Genomic DNA, 27,927 nt, shown 5'->3' on the forward strand with positions numbered 1-27,927 from the left:
CGACATGTACGGGCGTGGCCGGGAGGATGAAGGCGAGTGGACGCTGGTGCAGTACGGCAGACGCGGTAGGCGCCGCAATCAGCACGCTCCGCCACAGGACCAGCGCCGAGCCCCGCAACAGTTCCAGCCGCAACAGCCCCGCTTTCAGCAGAACGCACCGCCACGTTTCCAGCGACAGCAGCCCCGCTATCCACGCGACACCTACGCGAACGCTGTCCGGAGACCCGTGGATCGGGGAGGCGCCCCGCGGTGGCGCTATGATGGCGGCCAGGATGACAGGTACACGGGACGTCCCGCTAACCGCGGTCCCCGTCCAAGACCCGCACAGCCCCGGTCCTTCGACTCCCGCTTTCAACGCCCTCCCTATAGTAATAATAGCAATAACAATAGCAACGTAAATAGCAATAACACACGGTACCAGCGAAACCAGAACCAGAACAATGAGGGCGCTCAGAATAGGCCCAGATCTGACGACCCACTTTTCACTGTTAAATGCCGGATCCTTCATAAGATCATTAAAGCGGCACATCATTTTTCTAACATTGTTATAACACATCCACCGGTCACGATCGCTAGAATGACCCAGCAGTTAGCCGCATTCATTAAGCCGGCTATTCCCAACACGGCCACGCAGATGCTTATTGAAGGCAACGCCAAGAACTGGGAGCACACTGCGTTGGTCATTTTACAGGACCACTATGAGTCTGTGATAATGGAGGAAATCCGGAACCTTCACAGACTCAATAGTCCAGAGTGGAGTGACCCGTTCGAGGTGGCGGCAGCCTGGGCCAAAAGGCAGTTTGGCCGCAGACTCGGCCCGGACACATTAAAAGAGGCCAGAGAGACAATTGTGGACTGGATGGCCGGTCTGGCGGTAGATGAGCCAATACAGGCCCCTGCAGCGGCGGCGCCGGCGACAACAGCAGCACCAGCGGCCCAGACTGACCCGGCGAGTCATCCCCTGAGGCGAGTGAGACCTGTGGCCAGAGCGGAACCGGTAAACGCACCGCCCACACACACTATCGAGGCCCAGAGACGCCCAGACTCACCTCAACCCGCCGCAGCAGCAGCAGCACCTGTGGCACCTGTCATCACCACGACGGCGGCCCAGGTCCACGCGGGGCCGCATGCTCCAGCGGCGGCGCTGGTGACGCCCTCCTCACCAGTGACGGCAGAACGGCGGCCCAGCACTCCTCCACTGATCCAGAACCTGTTAGACTTCCCGATCGAGGTTAGTTTCAACTCTGACACCCTCTCCCCCGACACGCCACAGTCGGCAGGGGGCTCACAGCAGGTGGTTTCACCCACTCCGTCTTCCCAGCTGCCCCGGCCACAGAGACTGAACTTTCGTAGACCACAGTTCACGATAGAACTTTCACCCAGCTCGTCGTCAGTGGCTTCAGCAGAGGCAGCAGCAGCAGCAGAGACGGAGGCGGAGGAGGCAGCAGCAACAGCGCCATCATCAGCAGCGACATCACCGCCGACACCTCCACCGGCGGCAGCGACGCCCTCAATATCTGCTGTATGGTCCTTCGCACCGCGTAATCCGTGTGTGGCCCCGAACACGGACGAGGTGGAGTTCTCCCAGAGGAACCTGGAGGAGCTGGTGCAGCAGGAGGCGAGAGAGCCGTGGTCCCAGATGCAGAGGGACGTGAGGCACGTTCCCTTAACGCCCATCAGCACCACCAGGTTGAGGACAGCGGTGCAGACCCAGCTGATCCGGCCGGTGGCCACTCCCACTTCCGGCCTGCAGACACCGCAGGGAGCTCAGCGACCATGCAGACACCAGTCCACCGCGCGGAAGGCACAGGATTGGAGTCTCCATGTGACCAGGAAGTGGCTCATCATTGGAGACTCCAATGTGTACAAACTGCCAGCCCACAACATCGAGGATCTGCAGGTGGATGCTTTTCCAGGGGGCACCTTCAGGAACGCAGATCTCCTGATGAACAAGACGACCTCTGAGGTCACGGTGCAGAAGGTCATTTTGGCCTTCGGCATTAACAACCGTGTCCAAAAAACGCAGGAGACGGCCATCAAACAGCTGCAGAGGGCCCTCCGAAGCGTTAGACTGACTTTTCCATCTGCTGACGTTTTTGTGCCACAGGTCAACTTCTCCGGAGATCTTCCCCCGAAGGAGAAACTGCGCCTCACACATCTGAACACTGCTATTGCGAGAATGTGTGAGTACATCCCAGCGCTGCCAGCAGGTCTCTTTCACACAGGTCCGGATCACATCCACTGGACCCGAGCCACAGCTGCCCGCATATTTGACAATTGGGTTCACTACTTAAACTAATTGTCCCCATAAACCTGCCTACTCAGGAGGGGGATAAGTTAGTCATCAACCTCACTAAGAACTTTAAACTCACTGAAGCACAGCGCACTCTCCTTGGCAGGGGGTTAAATTTCATTCCCACAAAGGGAACTAATAAACAGATTGTAGAGCAGAGCCGCTTTGATCTACAGCAGTATCACAGGAGGTTAAAGCTGGCGGCTTATTTTGAAAACTCGAGAGAGTGTGAACGACTCCCGTTCATTTATAAATCGTCCTGGGCTCCTGTACAGGCACAAATACCACACACCATAACTGCTCTAATACAATCAGACATTCGGTATTTTAACACACGCTTCAAAATTCATCACGTGCCGCCTAACCTCAGTAGGGAGGAAGTGCGGGCACTTGATGAACTAGTTAATAACAAACACATAGTTATTAAACCAGCAGATAAGGGCAGCTCTATAGTGATCTTGGACAGGGAGCAATATTTATGGGAAGGCTACAGACAGCTTAATGATCCCAAATACTACACCAAATTGACCCACCCCATTTATCCAAACACTGTCCCGATTGTAAATAAAATCATCCTAACTCTACATGAGAAGAAGTTTATTAATCTGAAACAAAAGCATTATTTAATGGGTGACGCTGTACCTAGAGCCAGATTATTCTATATGCTGCCCAAAATACACAAGGACCCTGCCAAGTGGAGTAAACCACATGAAATCCCGCCCGGCAGGCCCATCGTGTCTGACTGCAGCAGTGAGACTTATCACACTGCAGAGTACCTCGACCACTTTTTGAATCCTCTGTCGACCACACACCCGAGTTACATAAAGGACACGTACCACTTTGTAGAGATAATTAAAAGACTCCGCATTCCGGACAACTCAATTTTATTCACCATAGATATTGATAGTCTCTATACAAACATTGACATAAAAGAAGGCATGCAGGCCGTTAAGAATTCATTTCGGAAACACCCCGACAAAAAGCGACCAGAAAAAGAATTATTACAGTTACTGGAGATCAATCTGACCCAAAATGATTTTGAATTTAATGGGGAATTTTTCCTTCAAATCAAGGGTACAGCGATGGGGAAGAAGTTTGCTCCTGCATACGCTAACATTTTTATGGCTGAGTGGGAGGAATCAGTCCTGAAAATATGTCCTAAAAAGCCACTGCATTATTATAGATATTTGGACGACATCTGGGGTGTGTGGCCCCACTCGAGGGAGGATTTTGAAGTGTTTCTGTGCACCCTCAACAATCACAATCAGTCTATTAAAATTAAATCCACCGACAATTTGACTTCTGTTGATTTTCTGGACACCACAACGTTTAAAAGTAACACATTTAAGGAAACCCACACATTGGACATTAAGGTATTTTTTAAGGAGACAGACACACATGCTCTGCTCTTCAAGACCAGCTTCCACCCAAAGCACACATATGCTGGCTTAATCAAATCCCAACTGTTGAGGTTTCACAGAATATGCAGCAGAGAGGAGGATTTCCGTGTTGCAGTCGGGGTGCTCTTTCACGCTTTGTCCACCAGGGGGTACTCTAGGACCTTTCTTAGAAAATGCCAGAGGTCATTTCTAGAGAAGAAGCCTATTACTGTGGGCTCCAGTCTCCCCTTTGTCACCACGTATTCACCTTCCACCATGGCATTGGTCAGAGGATGCAGAAGGAGATTCCTCTCCCACACCACAGGGTCTTCTGTCCTGCAGGACCACAGGATCATCCCGGCCTACAGGAGAAACAAGAATTTACTGGACTATCTGGTAAAGGCCAAATTAAAACCTCTGCACAGCATTAAGGGGAGAGGTCAGAGTGATGCCTTTTATAAACACAGAAAATGGCTGCAAAGCCACAGCACGGGAGACGTTTTCCTGAACTCAGCCAGGGGAAACACCAAGTCTAAGAACTGTGTTTACCTCATCACGTGTGTACAATGTGGATTACAATATGTGGGGGAGACGGGGAACACCATCGCGACCCGCTTCACACAACACAAACACAACATCATTAAAAAGAAAAAAACACTGACGCCACTTGTGGCACATTTTATTTCGCACGGTTGGAAATCTGTGTCTGTGTGTGTGATCCAGATGAACCCCGGATGGAGCGCTCCCCAGAGGAGGAGAGCGGAGAGGGGCTGGATCAATAAATTAAAAACCAGGTATCCTAAGGGCTTAAATGAGGACTAAGAGCTGCGGGCTGTGAGGCAGTGCTGGACAGTGCACAGATGGTCCTGCTCGCAGGTCCATCCAAAACTATTTATTCCCTAACCCTAACCCTAACCCTAACCCTAACCCTTAGCCCCGCTAACCCTAGCCCACACTTAGCCCCGCTAACCCTAGCCCACACTTAGCCCCGCTAACCCTAGCCCACACTTAGCCCCGCTAACCCTAGCCCACACTTAGCCCCGCTAACCCTAGCCCACACTTAGCCCCGCTAACCCTAGCCCACACTTAGCCCCGCTAACCCTAGCCCACACTTAGCCCCGCTAACCCTAGCCCACACTTAGCCCCGCTAACCCTAGCCCACACTTAGCCCCGCTAACCCTAGCCCACACTTAGCCCCGCTAACCCTAGCCCACACTTAGCCCCGCTAACCCTAGCCCACACTTAGCCCCGCTAACCCTAGCCCACACTTAGCCCCGCTAACCCTAGCCCACACTTAGCCCCGCTAACCCTAGCCCACACTTAGCCCCGCTAACCCTAGCCCACACTTAGCCCCGCTAACCCTAGCCCACACTTAGCCCCGCTAACCCTAGCCCACACTTAGCCCCGCTAACCCTAGCCCACACTTAGCCCCGCTAACCCTAGCCCACACTTAGCCCCGCTAACCCTAGCCCACACTTAGCCCCGCTAACCCTAGCCCACACTTAGCCCCGCTAACCCTAGCCCACACTTAGCCCCGCTAACCCTAGCCCACACTTAGCCCCGCTAACCCTAGCCCACACTTAGCCCCGCTAACCCTAGCCCACACTTAGCCCCGCTAACCCTAGCCCACACTTAGCCCCGCTAACCCTAGCCCACACTTAGCCCCGCTAACCCTAGCCCACACTTAGCCCCGCTAACCCTAGCCCACACTTAGCCCCGCTAACCCTAGCCCACACTTAGCCCCGCTAACCCTAGCCCACACTTAGCCCCGCTAACCCTAGCCCACACTTAGCCCCGCTAACCCTAGCCCACACTTAGCCCCGCTAACCCTAGCCCACACTTAGCCCCGCTAACCCTAGCCCACACTTAGCCCCGCTAACCCTAGCCCACACTTAGCCCCGCTAACCCTAGCCCACACTTAGCCCCGCTAACCCTAGCCCACACTTAGCCCCGCTAACCCTAGCCCACACTTAGCCCCGCTAACCCTAGCCCACACTTAGCCCCGCTAACCCTAGCCCACACTTAGCCCCGCTAACCCTAGCCCACACTTAGCCCCGCTAACCCTAGCCCACACTTAGCCCCGCTAACCCTAGCCCACACTTAGCCCCGCTAACCCTAGCCCACACTTAGCCCCGCTAACCCTAGCCCACACTTAGCCCCGCTAACCCTAGCCCACACTTAGCCCCGCTAACCCTAGCCCACACTTAGCCCCGCTAACCCTAGCCCACACTTAGCCCCGCTAACCCTAGCCCACACTTAGCCCCGCTAACCCTAGCCCACACTTAGCCCCGCTAACCCTAGCCCACACTTAGCCCCGCTAACCCTAGCCCACACTTAGCCCCGCTAACCCTAGCCCACACTTAGCCCCGCTAACCCTAGCCCACACTTAGCCCCGCTAACCCTAGCCCACACTTAGCCCCGCTAACCCTAGCCCACACTTAGCCCCGCTAACCCTAGCCCACACTTAGCCCCGCTAACCCTAGCCCACACTTAGCCCCGCTAACCCTAGCCCACACTTAGCCCCGCTAACCCTAGCCCACACTTAGCCCCGCTAACCCTAGCCCACACTTAGCCCCGCTAACCCTAGCCCACACTTAGCCCCGCTAACCCTAGCCCACACTTAGCCCCGCTAACCCTAGCCCACACTTAGCCCCGCTAACCCTAGCCCACACTTAGCCCCGCTAACCCTAGCCCACACTTAGCCCCGCTAACCCTAGCCCACACTTAGCCCCGCTAACCCTAGCCCACACTTAGCCCCGCTAACCCTAGCCCACACTTAGCCCCGCTAACCCTAGCCCACACTTAGCCCCGCTAACCCTAGCCCACACTTAGCCCCGCTAACCCTAGCCCACACTTAGCCCCGCTAACCCTAGCCCACACTTAGCCCCGCTAACCCTAGCCCACACTTAGCCCCGCTAACCCTAGCCCACACTTAGCCCCGCTAACCCTAGCCCACACTTAGCCCCGCTAACCCTAGCCCACACTTAGCCCCGCTAACCCTAGCCCACACTTAGCCCCGCTAACCCTAGCCCACACTTAGCCCCGCTAACCCTAGCCCACACTTAGCCCCGCTAACCCTAGCCCACACTTAGCCCCGCTAACCCTAGCCCACACTTAGCCCCGCTAACCCTAGCCCACACTTAGCCCCGCTAACCCTAGCCCACACTTAGCCCCGCTAACCCTAGCCCACACTTAGCCCCGCTAACCCTAGCCCACACTTAGCCCCGCTAACCCTAGCCCACACTTAGCCCCGCTAACCCTAGCCCACACTTAGCCCCGCTAACCCTAGCCCACACTTAGCCCCGCTAACCCTAGCCCACACTTAGCCCCGCTAACCCTAGCCCACACTTAGCCCCGCTAACCCTAGCCCACACTTAGCCCCGCTAACCCTAGCCCACACTTAGCCCCGCTAACCCTAGCCCACACTTAGCCCCGCTAACCCTAGCCCACACTTAGCCCCGCTAACCCTAGCCCACACTTAGCCCCGCTAACCCTAGCCCACACTTAGCCCCGCTAACCCTAGCCCACACTTAGCCCCGCTAACCCTAGCCCACACTTAGCCCCGCTAACCCTAGCCCACACTTAGCCCCGCTAACCCTAGCCCACACTTAGCCCCGCTAACCCTAGCCCACACTTAGCCCCGCTAACCCTAGCCCACACTTAGCCCCGCTAACCCTAGCCCACACTTAGCCCCGCTAACCCTAGCCCACACTTAGCCCCGCTAACCCTAGCCCACACTTAGCCCCGCTAACCCTAGCCCACACTTAGCCCCGCTAACCCTAGCCCACACTTAGCCCCGCTAACCCTAGCCCACACTTAGCCCCGCTAACCCTAGCCCACACTTAGCCCCGCTAACCCTAGCCCACACTTAGCCCCGCTAACCCTAGCCCACACTTAGCCCCGCTAACCCTAGCCCACACTTAGCCCCGCTAACCCTAGCCCACACTTAGCCCCGCTAACCCTAGCCCACACTTAGCCCCGCTAACCCTAGCCCACACTTAGCCCCGCTAACCCTAGCCCACACTTAGCCCCGCTAACCCTAGCCCACACTTAGCCCCGCTAACCCTAGCCCACACTTAGCCCCGCTAACCCTAGCCCACACTTAGCCCCGCTAACCCTAGCCCACACTTAGCCCCGCTAACCCTAGCCCACACTTAGCCCCGCTAACCCTAGCCCACACTTAGCCCCGCTAACCCTAGCCCACACTTAGCCCCGCTAACCCTAGCCCACACTTAGCCCCGCTAACCCTAGCCCACACTTAGCCCCGCTAACCCTAGCCCACACTTAGCCCCGCTAACCCTAGCCCACACTTAGCCCCGCTAACCCTAGCCCACACTTAGCCCCGCTAACCCTAGCCCACACTTAGCCCCGCTAACCCTAGCCCACACTTAGCCCCGCTAACCCTAGCCCACACTTAGCCCCGCTAACCCTAGCCCACACTTAGCCCCGCTAACCCTAGCCCACACTTAGCCCCGCTAACCCTAGCCCACACTTAGCCCCGCTAACCCTAGCCCACACTTAGCCCCGCTAACCCTAGCCCACACTTAGCCCCGCTAACCCTAGCCCACACTTAGCCCCGCTAACCCTAGCCCACACTTAGCCCCGCTAACCCTAGCCCACACTTAGCCCCGCTAACCCTAGCCCACACTTAGCCCCGCTAACCCTAGCCCACACTTAGCCCCGCTAACCCTAGCCCACACTTAGCCCCGCTAACCCTAGCCCACACTTAGCCCCGCTAACCCTAGCCCACACTTAGCCCCGCTAACCCTAGCCCACACTTAGCCCCGCTAACCCTAGCCCACACTTAGCCCCGCTAACCCTAGCCCACACTTAGCCCCGCTAACCCTAGCCCACACTTAGCCCCGCTAACCCTAGCCCACACTTAGCCCCGCTAACCCTAGCCCACACTTAGCCCCGCTAACCCTAGCCCACACTTAGCCCCGCTAACCCTAGCCCACACTTAGCCCCGCTAACCCTAGCCCACACTTAGCCCCGCTAACCCTAGCCCACACTTAGCCCCGCTAACCCTAGCCCACACTTAGCCCCGCTAACCCTAGCCCACACTTAGCCCCGCTAACCCTAGCCCACACTTAGCCCCGCTAACCCTAGCCCACACTTAGCCCCGCTAACCCTAGCCCACACTTAGCCCCGCTAACCCTAGCCCACACTTAGCCCCGCTAACCCTAGCCCACACTTAGCCCCGCTAACCCTAGCCCACACTTAGCCCCGCTAACCCTAGCCCACACTTAGCCCCGCTAACCCTAGCCCACACTTAGCCCCGCTAACCCTAGCCCACACTTAGCCCCGCTAACCCTAGCCCACACTTAGCCCCGCTAACCCTAGCCCACACTTAGCCCCGCTAACCCTAGCCCACACTTAGCCCCGCTAACCCTAGCCCACACTTAGCCCCGCTAACCCTAGCCCACACTTAGCCCCGCTAACCCTAGCCCACACTTAGCCCCGCTAACCCTAGCCCACACTTAGCCCCGCTGCCCAAAAAAGGTCTTACCTTCTGCCATATCCTGTCAGCTGGTCGACTAGATTTGGCCAGAGAGTTGGATTCTATCATCCTGCAAGAAATAACAAGACTACATTAACCAACTTATCCAGAATAGTCTTAAACACTAGCAGCTTTTCACCTACAGGTTTACATGTAGCAATACAAACAAATTCCTAAAACGGGTTAGGGAATGGAAAATAGTTCAGGACATACAACCAAAGACAAGAAGCACCGCAAGTACATTATGCAATCATACCATTTCAAACATTTTTCTAGACCTGTCACACAGCCTGCATGACAAGCATTACTGGGGGGGGAAAATAAGCATAAGGCAATTCCAACAGGAGGCTAAAGCTGCTTGCCCCTGATGCAGCATCCTGTAGTGTTCTCTGAATCGTCCTGTGTGGTAGCAAAACAGTACTTTAGCAAACAAGAAATATTTAAACACTGACAAGAATGCATCTTTTTACACACTGGGAAAGCGCAGATAAAGACTGGATTAGTTCAGTACATATTAGCAGCAGATGCAGATAAAGACTGGATTAGTTCAGTACATAATAGCAGCAGATGCAGTTAACCAACCGTCACGCATTCTAACATTTTATTAGACTTTTCACACAGCATGACATGAAAAGCAGTACTGAGAAAGGGTCTTACCTCTCGATTTTCACAGGAGGCTGAATTTGCTTGGCTGCTCCTAGGGAGCCCGAGGCAGGACCCGGTTTTCTTCTCTGGACTGTCCTGCGTGGAATCACAGAACTACTCTACCCAACCGGAATGTTTTCCGAACATTGATTGCAGTTTCCCTGTACGAGCAAAAAGCCGGCAAATTTAAATGAAGCAGCTAAAGAGGGTGGCATAGTTCAGGACATCCAACCATTTTAGAAGATAGTTAACACATTATGCAACAGTCAGGCTCTTGACAGTTTGAAAAGGAATGTTTTATTAGACCCGTCACACAGCCTGCATGACAAGCATTACATATCAAAAACCATACTGGAAAAAGTCTTACCGTTCACTCAAATCACTAAAGACTGCGGGTAATCTCCACCGTCACAGGAGGCTGAAACTGCTCGACCACTTCTGGGGATCCTCAAGGCAGGAGCCTGTTGTATTCTCTGGACCGTCCTGTGTGGAATCACAACCCATTCTGAAAAATCTTTGAAACACTGACAAGATGGCATCTTCTTGCCCATAGGCTAATGTTATTTAGCAATACGAACACATTGGCCAACAGCAAATAGTTAAACCGCAGCTAAAGGATCCAAATAGTTCTTCAGGACAGGCCACAACACTCAGGCATTCTTTACAGTTAGAAAGACATTTTATTAGTGCCATTACAGCTTGTACGACAAGAATTACATAAAAAAAAATACCTTGACGAAGAGCTCAGGCCTCGCCCATCTTCTCCCTCTCCTCTAGAATACATTGACATTTTATTAATTCACTGCCAAAATTACATTCCAGGTACACAGTAAATTTGACTGTCAAATTGGAGAACATTGCAACACTAAGCCAGTAAACATAAGGTCTTAACCTACAGTGTTGGGGTTACACTGAAGTGTACAGCACTATGAGGTTGACTTGACCTATTTTTTTCTGTCTAGTTCAAAACATCTGTAGGATAAATATTTAAGCAACTATTCAAATGAATAAAGATATTTTCAAAAAAACCACTTGTGATATATTGTGCAACAAACTCAGGTTTAGTTAATGGAAAAATTGCTTTTTAAATACAAATTTAACATGAGTTTTAATTACTGTCACAGCAATGTGTATTTAAAGTGCATTTTTACAGGGTACACAGAAGATTCACTTGCACTATGGAACATACATCACAATTACCATAAATCACCAAACCGTTAAAACTTTGTGAAAAATGCTTGCAGTTAAATATGAGCAGTGGCTCTTTAGTAATGTACTTGTTAACGCATGTAAAGTTCAACATACAAGGAAATCCACTCTAGGAGTACCATTGGCCAATTGCCATTTGGGCCATCTACCTTCCTGATATAAGAATGAGGGAGAAATATTTGTAGGGCGGTTATTGGAATGCATTAGTTTTAGATGATTCTTTTTTTTAAATATAGCAATCAAACCAATTCCCATTAGCTGTAGGACTTTAAAAAAATAACCAAATGGGCCTCTACAAACGAATTGAGGGCTACTGGTGACTAGGCCGCAGCGGGGCAAGAACGGGCACATGCTCTAGCACAGGTTGCTCACAGACTTCGTTTCTCCACACAAATATTCTAAAAATCAGAATCAAAGCATGCTATGTAAAATCAAAATACAGACCAAAACAACTGAGAATGGGAGGGGCAGATGAGAGGCCCAGGCACCAGACCCACCATCTGGGCTGCTACTCTGCAGACAGCCTCAACCCCTAAAAAGACAAATAAATAGTTCAATTATATCAAATTTGATCACATTACTTACCAGAAGGAATCTTCTGGAATCTAACTACTACCAACATGAAGAAGCTCCAGACAGGAACTGAATATAGCAACACAAAACAGCAGTGGCTTCCAACTACAGGCTGGAATTGCATTGAGCCTCCTCCACCCGGGCCGGTTCACACATGGTTTGGGCCTCCCTGACGAGCTGGGAGACACAAACAGAAAGATCACCAATGGCCACATCAGTTTCCTAAGAACTGAGACTAAAAAAAAACCTACCAGCTCTCTGGGTTCCCCAGCCAGGCTCCAACACAGAAAAGGACAAGCATTCTGACAGCAGCTTCATTATGTGCAGCTTTTATACCCTGTCTAATGGGTGAAACAGGAAGTAGGAGGTACCAATGCCTGCTTGAACCTACAGTACCTCAGGAGGGACATTTCCTCACTGGCTACACATTAAAAAATATGATTTACTATGCAAATAATTTATTTAGAATCTTACAGGCTGAGCTTCTTCACAACAGCGATGAACTTGTCTTGCATCATTTAGATCAGTGGTCCCCAACCTTTTTTACCTCACGGACCGTTTTCATGTCAGACAATATTTCGCGGACCGGTCGAGAAGGTCTGCGGCAGCTGCTTTGTCGCGGACCGTAAATCACTGCAGAGGGTGGTGAAAACTGCCCAACGCATCACCGGTTCCTCACTCCCCACCATTGAGGCGTCCAGAGCAAGAGATGTCTGGAGGGCACGCAGCATCGAAAAGGACAGCTCTCACCCCAGCCACAGACTGTTTGCCCTCCTCCCCTCTGGGAGGCGCTACAGGGTGCTCCGTTCCCGGACCAGCAGGTTCAGGAACAGCTTCATCCCTGCGGCTGTCATTCTACTGAACTCTGCCCCACACACACATCTCCCTCAGTGACTGTACTCCCCCTCCACCCTGGCTTGACTGCCACACACCTTCCTCCAGCCACTGAACATTTGCACTGTTATTGTATATCCATTTCTTACTGTTCATATTGCACAACTATTTCTTACTGTACACATCTATTTATTCACTTATTACACTTTACATATGCACATACTCTGCACTTTTTGCTACTTTGTACTCTGGTTGGATGTTAAACTGCATTTCGTTGCCTCAGTACTTGTACCCTGTGCAATGACAATACAGTTAAATCTAATCTAATCTAATCTAAATCTAGTAGTCGCGCGCTCTGTGTTCGCTGGTCGGCGAAACTGCCGTGCCACTGAGCAAGACACCTAACCCCTAACTGCGCCCCGGATGCCTTTACAGCAGCCCACTGCCCACTGTGTGGGGTGGATTAAATGCAGAGAACAATTTCCTGTATGTGCAATATAATACTTGTCAATAAAAATGGGTTCTTCTTCTTTCCAGGAATCCAATGTTATGCTTCCTCCTGGATGTACCCAGGGAATTACATGTTTCAAATTTGTCAATGTATAATATCAATAAAATGCTTTCCTGCTCACATCCATTGAGGTCCATTGTCTTTGAAGAAGGTACCATCAAAGAAGGATTTGTATGTGTAAGCTCTCTGTGGCCGCTTATCTACAGTTTTCAAATGACCAGCCTGATCCTAGATTGTCTGGCAGTTAAGCATTTGCAGGACTAACTTTAGAATTGAAATATATTGGAATAACTCACTATTCTTTCAGTCAAGAATATACTACCAGTTCCTCTACATTAAAGTGGGTCCTGTAATAAACCTTTCTCCACCAAGCAGCGGAAAGTGGACCTGTATCACCAATAGCTTTTCTAACAGGGTTTGTCTTACAGATCGTGCTGGCTAGCTTTTTAACTACTGACTGGTCAAACTGGTATACATTATCTGGCAATACTTGGTAATAAATAAAATAAATAATAATAATAAATAAAAATACATTTTAAGAATTTGGAACAGACTGAATTAATCAAATAGTTAAAACTCCTGCAAAGACGTATCTACAGTTGCATTAGACGCAAGAAACATATTTTCTAATATAAGCAGAACTAAAGCAATTAACCTTAATATTCTTCAAGTTTTGAGAACCCCCATTATCAAAAGTGTGACTGGAGACTGGAGTTATGAATCAGACACCAGGGGTGGAGAAAGTGTATTTATAGACCCCCCCCCCACAAACACATCTTCAGTCACACTTGGTGCTCAGTGTTGAGTATTAATAATAATAGTATTAACAACATTATAAGCAACAGTTTTCTTCAAATATAGTCATACATATCATACAAAATACCCTGCATATTACTGTAATAGGACAGAGATGTGAGGTCAGAGATATGACGCTATTGACGTGATGCCAGAGATGTGATGTCATTGTGGCTTTCAGTTTTTCCATTGATGCAGATTTCTCCAGAATTCAAAGTGATCAACCGACAGTTTACTGATGACATCTTCATAATAAAATATGCTCTAACTTTTGGTGGCTCTAAGATTGTCTATGAAATCAAAATATACACATCACAATCTCTAAAATAATAATAGATTGAAACATGTAAATCATATATGACAGATTATAATCTGTACATATTTATCTCTAAAATTAATACATACAGATGTTACTCTCTGGAATAAATATGTACACATTATAGTCTTTACAGATCAATTTTAAATCTAAAGTAAATACGTACAATTGTTATGTTACAGATAACAATCTGAATATATTTATGTACCAGATTAAAATATTTTAGATGATTGGAGTTTTGGCGGTTTCATTCCTGGAGAGTCTGACTTTTTGTACAGGTGAGTGAATATTTGGCTAAAACCATGACCTTAACATACAAACTCAAGGATCAATAACTCAGAATCATAACTCATAGTGCAGCCATCAGAATCACCAGGATAAATGAGACCCATCTTCTGTTCTTTGGTGTTTCTGTTTTTGATTATTGATCCTGTCTCATAAATTAACTCTAAGGTCGGAGGTCGTCACAGCGAAATGGTTCAATACTAAGTGTGAGAGCTCCACCTCGACCTTTATCTTCAGCTTTACTTCCACCTTTGTAACTACCTTTACCGTCACTTTTTCTCTACCTTTATATCCATCTCCACCTCTTTACCGCCGCCTTTACATCTATCTTTACCTTCCCCTCTTTTCAGCTTTACCTTTACCCCCACCTACTCCAACTCTACCTTTAACGTAGTCTTAATCCTCACCTACAACTCAAAGTATCATCATCAGGTACAGACTTGTAGTTCTAGGATATAAAACAGATAAACATTGTTGTCTCCGTCATCCACGTGGAGCGTGTCAATAAAGTTTATTCAGGTGGACGTAAAAGCACCTTTTAAGGTGAATCCATCTGTATACATGACAATCACCGTCGCCACAACGACCACTGGTGTGCAGATACAATAAAAGAGTGACCAAAGGTCCCAAATCAGAGAGGAAGTCAGTTGTTTTTTTTGTTGGTTCATTTATATGTTTGGTTCAAAAGTGAAAGTCACTGTCTGTCATTAAACTAATGAAGTGTTAAGTGTTTTTTTTTCTTTTTTTACATTTTCTTGATGCTAAGAGAGATATTTGTTTTTCTTTAAGAGAACGTATCATGAAATTATTTGAACAGTTTTTAACTGTTTTTCAAACCGAATCATTTCACAAATGATTGTTGTAGAAAAAGTGCACAATAACCATACTTTAAACAGCAGGTTTGGTGAACAGCAGGTAATAATAAATGTGCACAATGTTGATCAAAAATGTAAATCCTTTGAGGAATTAGAATATTTAGGGGCCTGTAAGAAGAAGCTGACGTACGGATAATAGCCCCTCAACCATAGCTTCAACCTCTTAAGAGTTAAACAAGTCCAGAGTCGATGTTTAAGATCATCCTTCTAAACCTCTTCCTCCTCCAGCTCCTGCTCCTATACCTTCTCCCACTACCACATGTACGTCTTGGTGGTGTCGATCTGAATCCCCTCTGGACTCGCCCTCGCCTCTGCCTCCTCCCCCTTGTCCTTGTCAGCCTCACTCTCCAGGAGGGTGATAAGGGGGGGATACAGCTCGCTGAGTGGGATGGAGGTGTGCGTCATGTACTCCTTCAGTGAGGTCCCGCAGGCCTCGTGGAAACGGACCCTCCTGCCCATGTAGACCACCAGCAGCGCCATAATGGACAGCGCGAACATAGAGCCCATCACAGCCGCCAACGCCACTCCGCCACGACGCGACGGCACCGGTTCCACCAGAAAGCCCACCTCCCGGGTGGTAACGTTTAGACAGGAGGTGCGGACAGGAGGGGAGGAGAAGGGGGAAGGAATAGAATAAGAAACGGTGAGGCAGACACGGTACTCTGTGGCAGGAAGAAGGTGAGTCAGGTTGTACTCCTGGACATCCATTGGGACCTGGAGAAAAGAGGGGTTGGGGGGGTTACTATGGCGATGGTGGGATCACTTCCTGTCCCAGCTCAGTGGCTAACATCTCTGAAGCTGTGGCTATCGTCTCTGTGGGTGTGGGTAGTCTCCCTATACGTGTGTCTAACACAGGGCTCTAAACTAACTTTTTGCCAGGTTGCACTGGTGCGCCTTAATTTTTTATTTAGGTCCACCAACACAAAATTTAGGTGCACCCAAATTTTTCCTTGCGTCGCCTTTGACTCCACAATTTCAAGGTAATTTTTTTTATCACACTCCATATACATTTCTATATATTATGTAAATGATTTAAAACAAGAATAAGGTGTAGGTAAATAATATAGTTTTTATTTGAAGCGCAATTATACTGTATATAAAAATCTTAAATAAAAAATGTGCTTCGCTGCTGCCAAACAAAACATTTTGTGCAAGATGAAACATTTCAAAAGTGCTTCCCGCGATGGCAACAGTTGTCTTTTTTTTTATGTGTCAGATATTACCCCAATTAATTGGGCACATGCAACGTCATTGCTGTACATCGGGTTCACGTCTAATCCATTTTTCTTCATGAGAACTATTTCTGATCTAAACTTTGTGAATGGCAGCTCTTCTTTTGATAGTATGTAGGCAACGTTCAATCTAATTATCATTTCGGATTCTTCTGAGGACCTGACATATGGCGGCAAATCACTGTCAAAATTTGAGAGCGCAAATCAGGTTGATGGGCGCGCATAAATCAAACATCCGCGAGAAAATCTCCGTCTCGCGCGAGCAAAAGTTCATCTTACGCGAGATATTTGCTCGCTCGCGGAAAGTGAACTTCCTCGCTTGCGAGGTTAATCTCTGCTCGGGATTGAAGGTGTTTTCTACGCGCTCGCTGCTTTTGTTTTTGACAGTGAGGGGGCGGAGCCAGTCACCATGGTCTCTACATCTGATTGGTTACAAACCCCGTCTTTGGATTGGCTGGAGTTATGCATCCACACAACTATAGAAGCCCATTTCCGCACTAATGTAAGGGGATAGAAAGTCGAAATTAGGAGATAAAACGTTGTCAAAACACAAACGCCCCCCTTCGGTAATCGTAGTGGACCGTAGATGACAACCAGCTACAACCATAATTTACCATCAATTACCATCATTACCGGCACATTAAGAGCAATGCGTCCAGCTCTCAGACCGATTTTACCAGGAACTGAGGAGACTGGTGGCTCCATGTCTGGGCTTTTGTCAGAGCATTGACCGGGGAGAGTGTAGGGGGGAACAGGCCTACTTTTCTTTAAAAAAAAAACGTATCTATCTATGGGTCGATTTCTTTTCATTGTTCCTCGTCTCATCTCTGACGTATCTTGTTCACTGGTGTTCAGGTCGCAATTTGAATCACACAGCACGGAGCAGTGTAGGCCTACAGGAATATCTGGACCACAGCCAATCAGAGGCAAAGACCCGCCGCATCTCTGTCTCTGATCTGGTCTCTGGTCTAGACCATATGATCCAACCATGAGTGAGTTCCGTCAAAGGAGAGTCAGCGGATGCGAGAACAGGTGCACCGGTGCGACCTAGGAAACATTTTAGTCGCACCCGTACAAAAATTTGGTCCCACTTTAGACCACTGTAACATATATTTTGGTCTGTCTAACCTATCAGAAGGTGTGGCTAGCCTCTCTGTGGGCGTGGCTCTGTGGGGGAGTTAACCTTGGCAGTGTAGCTGATCTGGGAGTTGTCGATGTGCACAGTGGCACTGGTCCAGCGGGCCAGAGGGAGGGCGACGCCCTGCTGGTTCTGACCCGTGGAAGTAGGTCTACCACCGGAAAACAACTTCCACTCCAACACCACTGACTGGGCGTGCACCACCTGCACAAGAGATGGAGGACACGCGTCATATGACTAGTTGATAGTAAATTAATCTAATAGAAGAAATGTTTTTAAATTAAATAATAACACCAACTAATATGTTCATAGAATAGAGTCAGTACCTTGGCGAGCACCAACAGAGAGGCTGCAGCACTGGACTGGTTCCCCGGCAACAACGCCACCCAACTGGACGACGAGTCCAAGGATCCCTGTAGGTGTATCGAGACGCTCTTTGTGTCAGCTCCCTCCATGTTCCACGCTACGCAGGTGTACACACCTGAGGGGGAGGAAAGGTCACCTATGTATCTTTATATATCTGTTGTCCTTTTTTTAAAGTTAATTAAAAACAAATACCTTTAAAAAAAGTTGAACAAACTCAAAATGTCAACTCTACTAAGTAGTGAAAGTCGAGTACAGTAGTAGTACAGTAGGATGGGTACTAGTAACCCCAGTACTACAAAGTTTTATGTCGCCGTATTGGCTGGTTTGGCTAGTAACAAAACAATACTTAGGTTAGCTAACCAGTTAGCTAGGTTAGCCAACATGTTGCGGCAGAGTGCTTTGCCTTCCGTTAGTGTTGGTGGCGTTGAACCTGGAGGGCTTTAGCCTGCTAAGTTACGCTTCAGTTACCTGCGCTATACCCCTGAGGTGCACTAGATACATGCACAGGTAAGGAAGGAGACATTAAGCAACCTATTTCTTTTTGTTACGTGTGAGACTCCCTTACCTATATTGTCTTTGTTAAATATCTTCTTTTTAAAGATTTGAATCAATTGTAAATAGACTCGTGGCTTTGGACCCTACCCGAGCCCAGCTGAGACATGCAGACAAGTGGAGAGGACGCGCAGGAAAAGCATATATTTTGCGCATATCTTAATTTGCAAGTATTACCGGGTATATAATCCACGTTTCAAAAATACAAATATTGACTATTTGTAAAATGTATTAATATATCAAACAAGAAAATGCTAAATGCTATATATATATATATATACACGCCCCATTGCCCTCTATGTACCAAGCCGCCATTGATGATGTGGTTGCATCTTTCCACTTTTTACCAAAATACAAATTGGTCACCAATTTCTACCCCTTTTCTACTGTGGTCAGCACACATTTTTATTTTATGTCCAATTGTTATTTTTCAGACAACTGATGAGCTTGCCGACAGAAAGTCTATCATAAAAGTCTAGTTTATGAGGAGCCAGATGTTTTAGTTTTTTTAAATTTGCATAAAAATTAGGGGTGTAACGATTCATTTTAATAACAATTCGATTCGAATCGCGATTCATGGTTGCCGATTCGATTCATGGACGATCTGGGTTCATTTAGACCGATTTGATTCGATTCAGTGACTTGAAATCGATTCAGTAACTTTACTGGACAGTGCAGGCAAAGTTTCTGAGATCCCTGTTGTTTCTTGTAAGGAAATCAGGTTTAAATTAATTATGGATATTATAAACAAGCAAACAACAATTGATGGCAAATCAATTGTTGGTATTAACCTTTTATTTGAATCAAGTGACATTTTCAATGTAAACATTACACAATAATTATGTGTGTTTGGATCAATTCACAGAACCCCGGATTTTCAACTACATTGTAGGGTCGCATGTCTTTATAGCTAAACTTGGCAATTGTTACTGTGATGTTGAGTTCAGCGAGGCCTGAGGCGTCTGCAGAGCTGAGTTACCTGCTGCTGCTGCAGCGGTGACGCTGCTAGAGGTCCTGACTGTCGGCGTTGTTTAATCCCACGGCGCCTTAGTAGAAGGCCGGAAAGATTCGTTGTGTTTCCGGGTTTTTTTATTTGTCTTCTACATATTCTACAAACAGCGACCGACTTATTTAGAACACCTCCGTGTTTTCAAAAGCCAAAATGTTTCCACGCGCTGGATCGATAAGTTAGTTTGTAAATGTCTTGCTTGCAGTCGTCTCCTCCACGCTGTTTTGTTGTTGTTCAGAGTTTCGCGCGGCTGCCGCTGCGTACTGATGACGTCACAGACAGGCAGACTGAATCAAGTAACGTTTAACGTGTCTAAAGTGCTAAAAAACAAACAAACAAACACGCATCCACACCGTTTTTGTACTTATATCCAATGTGCAGTTTCCAAGTATCAATACAATCGATTATGTACCATTTCAATCGATTTGTAATCGATATATGTCGTCCGGAATGCCAATTTGCGGAGCACAGATCGATTCAGTTGGATCGCAGGAATATAAATTGATTAATCGATTCAGTGAATGAATCGTTACACCCCTAGTAAAAATTGTATTTTTAACGGAATGGAAAGGGGGAAAAAGGATAAGTTTAAAAAGGGGTGATTATTTTATCCTTATACTTTCTGTATGTTTAGGGGGAAATAAACTCCCCTTGGCTCAACCACAGTTTGTGTTTTGTTTTGTTTCCATTGTTGAAGTTTCTGTATTTTTGTTATTGACGTTGTTTGCACAAAGTTATTTTTTCGAGTGCTGACCTGCGTCTGACGGCTGAGCATGTTCAATCACCAACGCTCCGGGCTCCAACACATGGTGCTTCTTCTTCTTGCTGCTGCTACTCAGGGCGAGCCCCTCCTCTGATACAATTGGTCCAGCCACAGCCTCCAAGCTCACCTGACCCGGTGAGGAGGAAACAGAAAAAAAACCTCACCTTCGGTTGTCTGTAGTGCCGACACCAGTGACAACGTACCACGCCTACCTTGTCTCCAGTGGGTGTCACCCAGTAGAACTGGGGGGGGGGGGCAGCATCTGCCCAGCACTCCAGTGTGATTGGCTGCCCTGCGCTGACGTTAATGGTAGGGGGGAAGGCGTGGGGGGAGATGTGGGGGAGGCAGCTGTTAGCGCCGCCTCCGGCCCCACCCCATCCGGAAGCCACCACTTCCTGCAGCTCCCGACCAATCAGGTGAGGCGGGGAGGAGCAACGCGTGATGGGGGACTCAAGCACCTTGAGGTGCGACTGGTTGCCGAGGTGAGGGCCCCAGGAGGTGAGACAGTCGCACCTCAGAGGGTTAGAGTGAAGAGACACCTCCTCCAGAGAAGGGAGGGAGGAGAGGAGGTCTCCAGATAGGAGGGTCAGTTGGTTACTGTGGAGTAGGAGGGTTCGCAGGGAGGACAGCTCACTGATGAGAAGGAGCAGAATAGGGGAGCAAGTGATGAGACAAGGAGTTGAGGGAATAGGAGGGCGGTAGGAGAGGAGAGGAGGAGACAACGAGTGGAGGGACGTGAGCAGAAAAGATAACTTTTTAAAAATATATGCAAAAAAGGTACATTTTAGAATTTTCAGACAGACAGACAAACACCTGAAGGCCTTTGGGTCAATGTAAGACAGCTTCTTGTTGCTGCAGATTTCCAATTTAACAATTTCCGGAAGGTTCTTAAAAGCTGCTCGTTCCACCATCAGGAGCTTATCCATGTTGTTCAGGCTGAAACAATCAAAACATTCTGATATTGTTATAACAAAAATTATATTCATTATCATTATGAATAGTAAGTTATGATTACTACGATCATTAGCGTTACTAGTATTATTTCTAATAATAAATAAAATATTACATTACATGTCATTTATCTGACGCTTTTATCCAAAGCGACTTACAATAAAGGGCATTCAACCATAGGGATACAAACTCAGAAGAGCAAGAAACAAGAAAGTGCAATTTTATCAAATAAGCCAATTTACAATTTTCTATAGATAAGTGTCATTATAAGTACAATTTCCATCCATCCTTCCATCTGCAAATTCACACTCACATTCACACACCTACGGGCAATTTAGAGTCACCATCAACCTGATCCCCAGAGCATGTCTTTGGACTGTGGGAGGAAGCCTGAGAACCCGGAGAGAACCCACGCAGACATGGGGAGAACATGCAGACTCCACACAGAAAGGCCACTCTCAAACCAAGAGAGGACGGAGTGAGGCGTCTTCTCCTCGTCCTAACCCTATTCACTGAACATCATATCCACGACTCCTCAGACTCACCTGAGCTCCTCAAGGTGCAGAAGGTTCTGGAAATCTCCCCGCTGAACCCGGCTGATCGGATTCTTGTTCAGGTCTAGGAACTTAAGGCTGGGGAGCACACTCAGGGCGCCCCGAGGAACCGACCTGTACAGAGGAGTAAGAAGAGGAGGATGTCACACCAGTATCACAGAAAGAGACAGTCACAGGGACTCCAACCCGCGGCGCAGATACTCACCTCAGCTGGTTGTCGTAGAAGGAGAGACTCTCCAGGTAGTCGAGGCCCAGAAAGGCCGCGGAAGGGACAGAGGTCAGGCCAATCCCAGCAAGGACCAGGCTATGGAGGCGAGACAGAGGCCAGAAGTTCTTCTCTTCTAGACCCAGGATGGGGTTCTCCCCGATCATCAGGATCTCCAGGTACGGGAGGGGCTCGAACCAGCGGCTGTCGATGGCCACGAGCCGGTTTGAGTTCAGGTGGAGCCTAGAAGGCAGTGCAGAGAGCGGTAGTTCTTTAGGGGGTTCTACGGTCACTAAGGAGTGATCGTAGAATCTTCTAGTGGCTCTTTAGCGGTTTCTGATGATCATTCAAGAGGTTCTATATGACCATAAGGTCATCCTCTATGCTACTCGGGAGAATCTATATGGTTTCTGCAACATGTTGAACATGGGTGGATCCAAAGGTCTTTCAGGTCTTTAGGGTTTACTCAGGTGGTTTATCTCACTAAGAAGGATTTAGTGGTTCTTCAGAGAGTTCTAATCAGTGGCGGCTGGTGGAATTCTTTTTTGGTAGGGCCAGCCAATCAGTTTCAGAAAAATCCTTGTTAAATATTTAAAATGTATTCCATCAGTTTAACATAATAAGGACATCTTATTCATAATAATAATAATAAAGGATAAATATATTACAATTAAATATATTTAAATAAAACCTCATAGAACATGTACAGATTGTGGTAGTGGCATTAGCCATGTGTGTCCTGGTGTTCTGTATCGTTTTCTTTTGTGCTTTTCTGCTTCTTAGACCCACCTCTTTTGGGCCTGGCCCGAGTAATTTTTAATTTGACAAAAAATATATATATACATTTTTTGTGACACAAGGTGGGGCCACGCCCATGGCCCTCTACGGGCCAGTCGCCACTGGTTCTAATGATCATTTAAGGACTTTCTAGGAATGATTGAGGTGTATCTAAGGGCCTTTTAACTCTTTGGGTACCCATTGGTGCTTCCTTTGGTTCTGAAGAGGTTCCAGTGGTTCTTTATACGTGAGGGCAGGGTAGTTCATTAGGTTACTGGGGAATCCACACGGTTCATGTAAGAGACTGGACATTCATGGCGATGGCTAGTGGATTTTTAACTTCTTAACGTGGTTCTAGTGGTCGATGACGAGGTTCTCGTGTTATTAAGATTGTTCTTGTGATATTTTAAAGTTCATAACGGGTTAGACTATTGGTCAGTGAGGAGATTCAAAGGGTAAACAACTGAATTTTGTGCTCACTGTCTAGAGGGTAATTTAAGAGGCTCTAATGGTCTTCGTAGGATTCAGGTATCACTGAGGAGGTTCTGTGTGCCCTTTGATTTGTGTTGGAAGGTCAAAGACTAACAAGATACCGTAGCAGGTTGGTAAGTCCAGTGAAAGCTTTAGGTCCAATGGAGGAGATGTGGTTGTGGTTAATGTAAAGCTCCTCCAGACTGGAAAGATTCCTCAAACTGAGGTCCTCCAACTCCTCAATGTAGTTCTCCTCCAGGTAGAGAGTCACCAACCGGCCCAGAGAAGACAGACCCATGGAGCTCACCTGGGAACAGAGACAAATTAGTTAATCAAAGAACCTTGACAACCAAGGCATCAGTGTTTTATCCATGCTATAATGGAGCAAGTCATACAGCAGTGTGGAGAATACGAACAAGAAGGTGGAGGAGAATGCGAAGGAGAAAGTGGTTGAGAAGGTTGTGGCAAAAGTGAAAATAATATGCAGGAGAACATGGACAAAGTGGTGGAAAAACTGAAGGAGGAAGTGGACGAACTTGGGGGAGGATATGAAGAAGACAGGAGGACATAGAGGAGTTCATAGAGGAGGACGTAGAGGAGAACCTGTAGCAAACCTGCGGTACCTGGGTGAAATGGTTCTGGGACAGGTCCAGTTCTGTCAAGTTGGTCAGACTCTGCAGCTCCATGTCGATGGAGGAGATGTTGTTGCTCTGCAGCAACAGAACCTGAAACGTGTCTCGGAGTTATAACGTAATCACAAACAAATATTATTGGCTTAATTATCTAATTGTTAATTTGACGTTCACCTGAGTATCTGAGGAGACGTTGGCTGGAACCCGGTGGAGATGCAGCTCGTTGCAGTCCACGGTTCTGGCCTGGTGGAAAATGGACTGAGGCGTGTACCAGGGTCTGGTCTCACACACACACAGCAGAGGACACCGCACAGCGCCACCTGGAGGACACACACAGCACACACGCACACTTCAGAATCTACATTGATCTTCATGTGTCCATCAGATGTCTAAAGAACCGCTACTTACCCTGACTGATACCGACCACTCCGGCAAACACTGAGGATGTCACCACACAGAGGAGGAGGGGGGTAAATGCTGCAAATCCCATAATGCACTGGGTGCGCCACAGAGAGTTTGTGTTGGTTGAACTTCCCGCTGAACCTCAGATGAGGCGGGTCACATCCACAACTTGATGGAAGCACACAGGATACGATGTCATTATTAACATCTCAGCAGAAATAATTCATTCTTTTCATCAGTTTGTAATCTGTAAACACAACTACTTAGTTAGGTTGAGATAACTAAACTATATTGTTAGGTCGAGCAAAGACAGAAATAATGACAGAAGTTCGGTTGCTTGAGACATTTCTGGTTTACTTCTAGCTGTCTTTCTACTTTTGGGTTTATGCTTACTTAGATAAGGTCAAACTAATTTTGGGATATGTTTGCGCTATGGTGCATTAAGTTTCGTAGGTTTGAAGACCTGACACCGGCCGATCATAAGTTCAGTTTTACTCACAAGTCTTTACACTTAAAATATAATGATTTAAGAAACATGACCTTTCATTTGATCCACAAAAGCGACAGAAAGTCTCCAGATGTGATCCGACCACACACGCATACACAGGCCACACGCACGCAACAATACACACACTGTGTGGCAGGATTCTGGGACACGTTTCTTCTGCTGCCATGGCGACCAGCCAGGGAGTGACATCAGGGGGTTTGAATGGCCACAAAAAGTAAAAATATTTGGTCTATGTTATATTTGCTCTTATTTTAGTAAGACAACAAATAAAATATGAAAAATCCTCCAGTCTGATAAGTGAAGCAGCAGCTGGCTGTGCTCCCCTGGAGGAGCGTGCACGGGTTTGACAGTCAGTGTGTTTACATGATGGTATAATTGGAATCTTTGCTTAGTCGGACTATGCTATCTTTCGGGGGGAGGTGCTATTATCCCAATATACATGGCAGTGAATAAATCGAATCATTGGCTGAAAGCATGTCATATCCGATACGATAGGTGGCGCTGTTTTCATTACAACTAGTTGTGATGCAGCCATTTCCGCTTGACCGCTTCACCACTACCAACAACAACAACATCAACATTAGGAGAAAGATGGCGAGCCGAGAGCAAGGTGAAGCTACATCCCTCTACTATGTGTGCATGATGTTAATAGGAGCGCAGCGAATGCGAATGGCGCTATTGGCTGATTTGATAACGGAGAGAAGACGCCGTCGGGATCTCAAGCATCCGCAAAGACGCAAAGTCCAGTACCTCATCCGATTCACCGTTACATGCCGCAATAGTCGAACTATCAACTGGATCGGATGGAGTTATCCAGGGGTGTTAGTCGGATCGTAGTCGGACCGCACATAGTCGGACAAAGGTGTTTACATGAAACGGATAACTCGATTTCAGTCCGACTGAGCCAGTTATTGGAATCCATGTAACCACGCTGAGTGTTTTTGTAATTTGTTCACCTCTACATGAGTTCTCTCAAGAGTCACATAACTTTAAGTCAGACTTTAATCTGCTAGAAAAACAACAAAGAAGTCAAAACAGGAGAATTATTGCTATCATTAAAATAATTAATAGGACTAGTATTATTGATCTTAAAACAACTTTGGACTATGTTGTAATGCTGAATATTTGTTAATAAATTCAGTGAATTTCTCAGAAACTAAACGACGCACCTCTAAAGTGGTGCACCTCACTTTCTCTACTGACTCTGAACGCAGCACGGAGACCTGAACCTCCTTCTTCTTGTTAACATAGTGAAGGAGGTTCACCCTGCTCCCACATCTGAACACATCTTCTCTTTCTCCTCCTCGGCCTCTGAGCAGATAGAATATTGATGAGTCCATTTTAATAATTTAACAAGCTGTGAACGCCTTGTCAAGTGTCTGAAGAGGCTGTGATTGGAGAAGGGCCGGTTAGTGAACTCTGAGCGGTGTCACACACATCCCTGCAGTAAAACCACTCCAACCACCGTATACTAGTAAAGTAGCACTGTATTTAATAGCACTAAAAGTACTCGTTATGCAGAATCATGAATATTAAACGTGTTCATCAGTTTAAAGACTTTTTTAACCACGATAGGAAGATTACACAGCAAGAACAAAGAGAAAAAAGAGCAGAATCAAGAACGGAACACAGTTGTCATGGAAATGTCCCAAATGTGAAACAATGTCCTCTGAAGTAAACATTTTTAAATTTTATTTATACGAGTCTATGACAAATGCACTGATCCCATCATTTCTGAGGAAAGGAGCCAAAAGCGGGAGGCAAAAAAAGGAGGAGAGGAGGAAGAGAGGAGAAGAGGAGAAGAGACAAGGAGAGGAGGCAAGAGGACGAGACGGGAGGAGGAGAGGAGAGGGGAGGGGATAAGATGGCGAGATTAGGGCACGACACTAGGACAGGTGACAAGTAGATGAGCCAAGACGAGGACACAATAAAGGAGACAAGGAAAGGACACTGAACTAAACCTTGAGTGAGTAAATGTTTCTTTGTTTTACCATAAAATATAAAACGAAATAAAACATGTTGATCAGAGACAATCAACACGCAGCAACCCTGCTCTCCCCTAAAGTCTTTATGCTAAGCTAACTACTTTCGGACTCCATGTGTACCGTCACAGAAACATGTCGAAATATATACATTATTTTATTAGTAGTTTTCCCGTTATCTTTCAGCTAATACTAAACCTAAGTTACCTAATATACCGAATATATATATATATATATATATATATATATACACATACATACATACATACACACATACATACACAGATATATATATATATATATATATATATATATATATATATATATATATATATATATACATACATACATACACACACACATTATATATATAGACATAAACATATACATACTGGTCTTACATTTAAACCAATAGGCCAAAGATAGTAATATAGTGACAGTACACGTCATCGTTGTTTTCCTCGTCTCTAATTATTACAATGTACTTTTATGTATCTTAAAACCTGCTGAGGGATGCGTTCACGAACCGTCGTACAATAGATAATTCAGATCATTGTAACAGCAGCGACCTGAGACTGTTTGAAGACTCTCGGTTTATAGGTTTATAACCGAATGATTTAAATTATTACTATTATTATTTGTACTACTATTATTAATAGCGATATCCCCTTAGAGCACCGCGCGCGCTATCGTGAGTCGGTGGACAGCCGCCCACGTCCTCACCTCAGGAGCCCCACCAATCACCGAGCCGGGTCCAGTAAAGAAGAGCCGCGTCTGGTAGACAGGAGCCAGGTCCGGTAGAAGCTGGAGAGTCGGTGCTCGGTTCGGGTCCCGCTGCTGCCGCTTTTAGCTTTTACCCCCGCCCTCTATCAGGTCCGCAGCATGACTCGGGATCAGCCAGTGTGCTTCATAGAAGAGAAGAGACAACGGACCAATCACAACTCGAATGCTGCACAGCGGTTATATGTGTGTGTGTGTGTGTGGGGGGGGGGGGGGGGGGGGGGGGGGGGGTGAATCTACAAACATGACGTAATGCTCCAAATTCCCCTGATGAGTCTGTGCATTTCTTTCGGAGTCTCTTCTCCTGACGCGAAGGCTGCGCTGTACAAGTAAACAAAGTACACAGAGTACAAATATACAAAGTAGTACAGCAATATAAGCTATAACAAC

At 47.4% G+C, this 27,927-nt stretch overlaps 1 protein-coding gene and 1 long non-coding RNA gene across 4 annotated transcripts; both read right to left on the bottom strand.

The window, feature by feature from the left end:
• Positions 1-9,828: 9,828 nt before the first annotated feature.
• Positions 9,829-10,618, bottom strand: LOC120815084 (uncharacterized). Its single transcript, XR_005711476.2, has 3 exons — positions 10,549-10,618; positions 10,185-10,300; positions 9,829-9,913 (listed from the first exon to the last, which is right to left on the bottom strand). It is a non-coding gene; the product is annotated as an uncharacterized LOC120815084 (long non-coding RNA).
• A 3,059-nt stretch (positions 10,619-13,677) lies between these two features.
• LOC120815085 (leucine-rich repeat neuronal protein 1) lies at positions 13,678-27,919 on the bottom strand. Of its 3 annotated transcripts, none has more exons than XM_078080659.1 (14): positions 27,782-27,919; positions 27,481-27,662; positions 24,274-24,435; positions 24,040-24,185; positions 23,857-23,958; positions 23,356-23,540; positions 21,986-22,228; positions 21,772-21,894; positions 21,089-21,211; positions 20,488-20,908; positions 20,267-20,402; positions 17,912-18,066; positions 17,631-17,789; positions 13,678-15,929 (listed from the first exon to the last, which is right to left on the bottom strand). In XM_078080659.1, exons 3-14 carry the CDS (start codon positions 24,353-24,355, stop codon positions 15,468-15,470), a joined length of 2,337 nt encoding a protein of 778 aa, XP_077936785.1. In that variant the 5' UTR covers positions 24,356-24,435; positions 27,481-27,662; positions 27,782-27,919; the 3' UTR covers positions 13,678-15,467. The 3 variants fall into 3 exon arrangements, with proteins under 3 accessions (XP_077936785.1, XP_040026046.2, XP_077936789.1); XM_040170112.2 differs by having other exon boundaries at positions 17,912-18,087; XM_078080663.1 differs by having other exon boundaries at positions 14,815-15,929; positions 17,576-17,789.
• Between the last annotated feature and the right edge of the window lie 8 nt (positions 27,920-27,927).

This window comes from Gasterosteus aculeatus, chromosome 2 (assembly GCF_964276395.1).
Source record: "Gasterosteus aculeatus chromosome 2, fGasAcu3.hap1.1, whole genome shotgun sequence".
NCBI lineage: Eukaryota > Metazoa > Chordata > Actinopteri > Perciformes > Gasterosteidae > Gasterosteus > Gasterosteus aculeatus.

Bases quoted from the DNA above. Each gene is read 5' to 3' on its own strand.
- LOC120815085 (XM_040170112.2), bottom strand. From the start codon at position 24,355: ATGGGATTTGCAGCATTTACCCCCCTCCTCCTCTGTGTGGTGACATCC. The intron at 21,212-21,771 runs GTGAGTCTGAGG...TGATTGTTTCAG, and splicing joins CTGCACCTTGAGGAGCTCAG to CCTGAACAACATGGATAAGC. The intron at 20,909-21,088 runs GTGTTTGTCTGT...CCTTCTCATCAG, and splicing joins ATTGACCCAAAGGCCTTCAG to TGAGCTGTCCTCCCTGCGAA.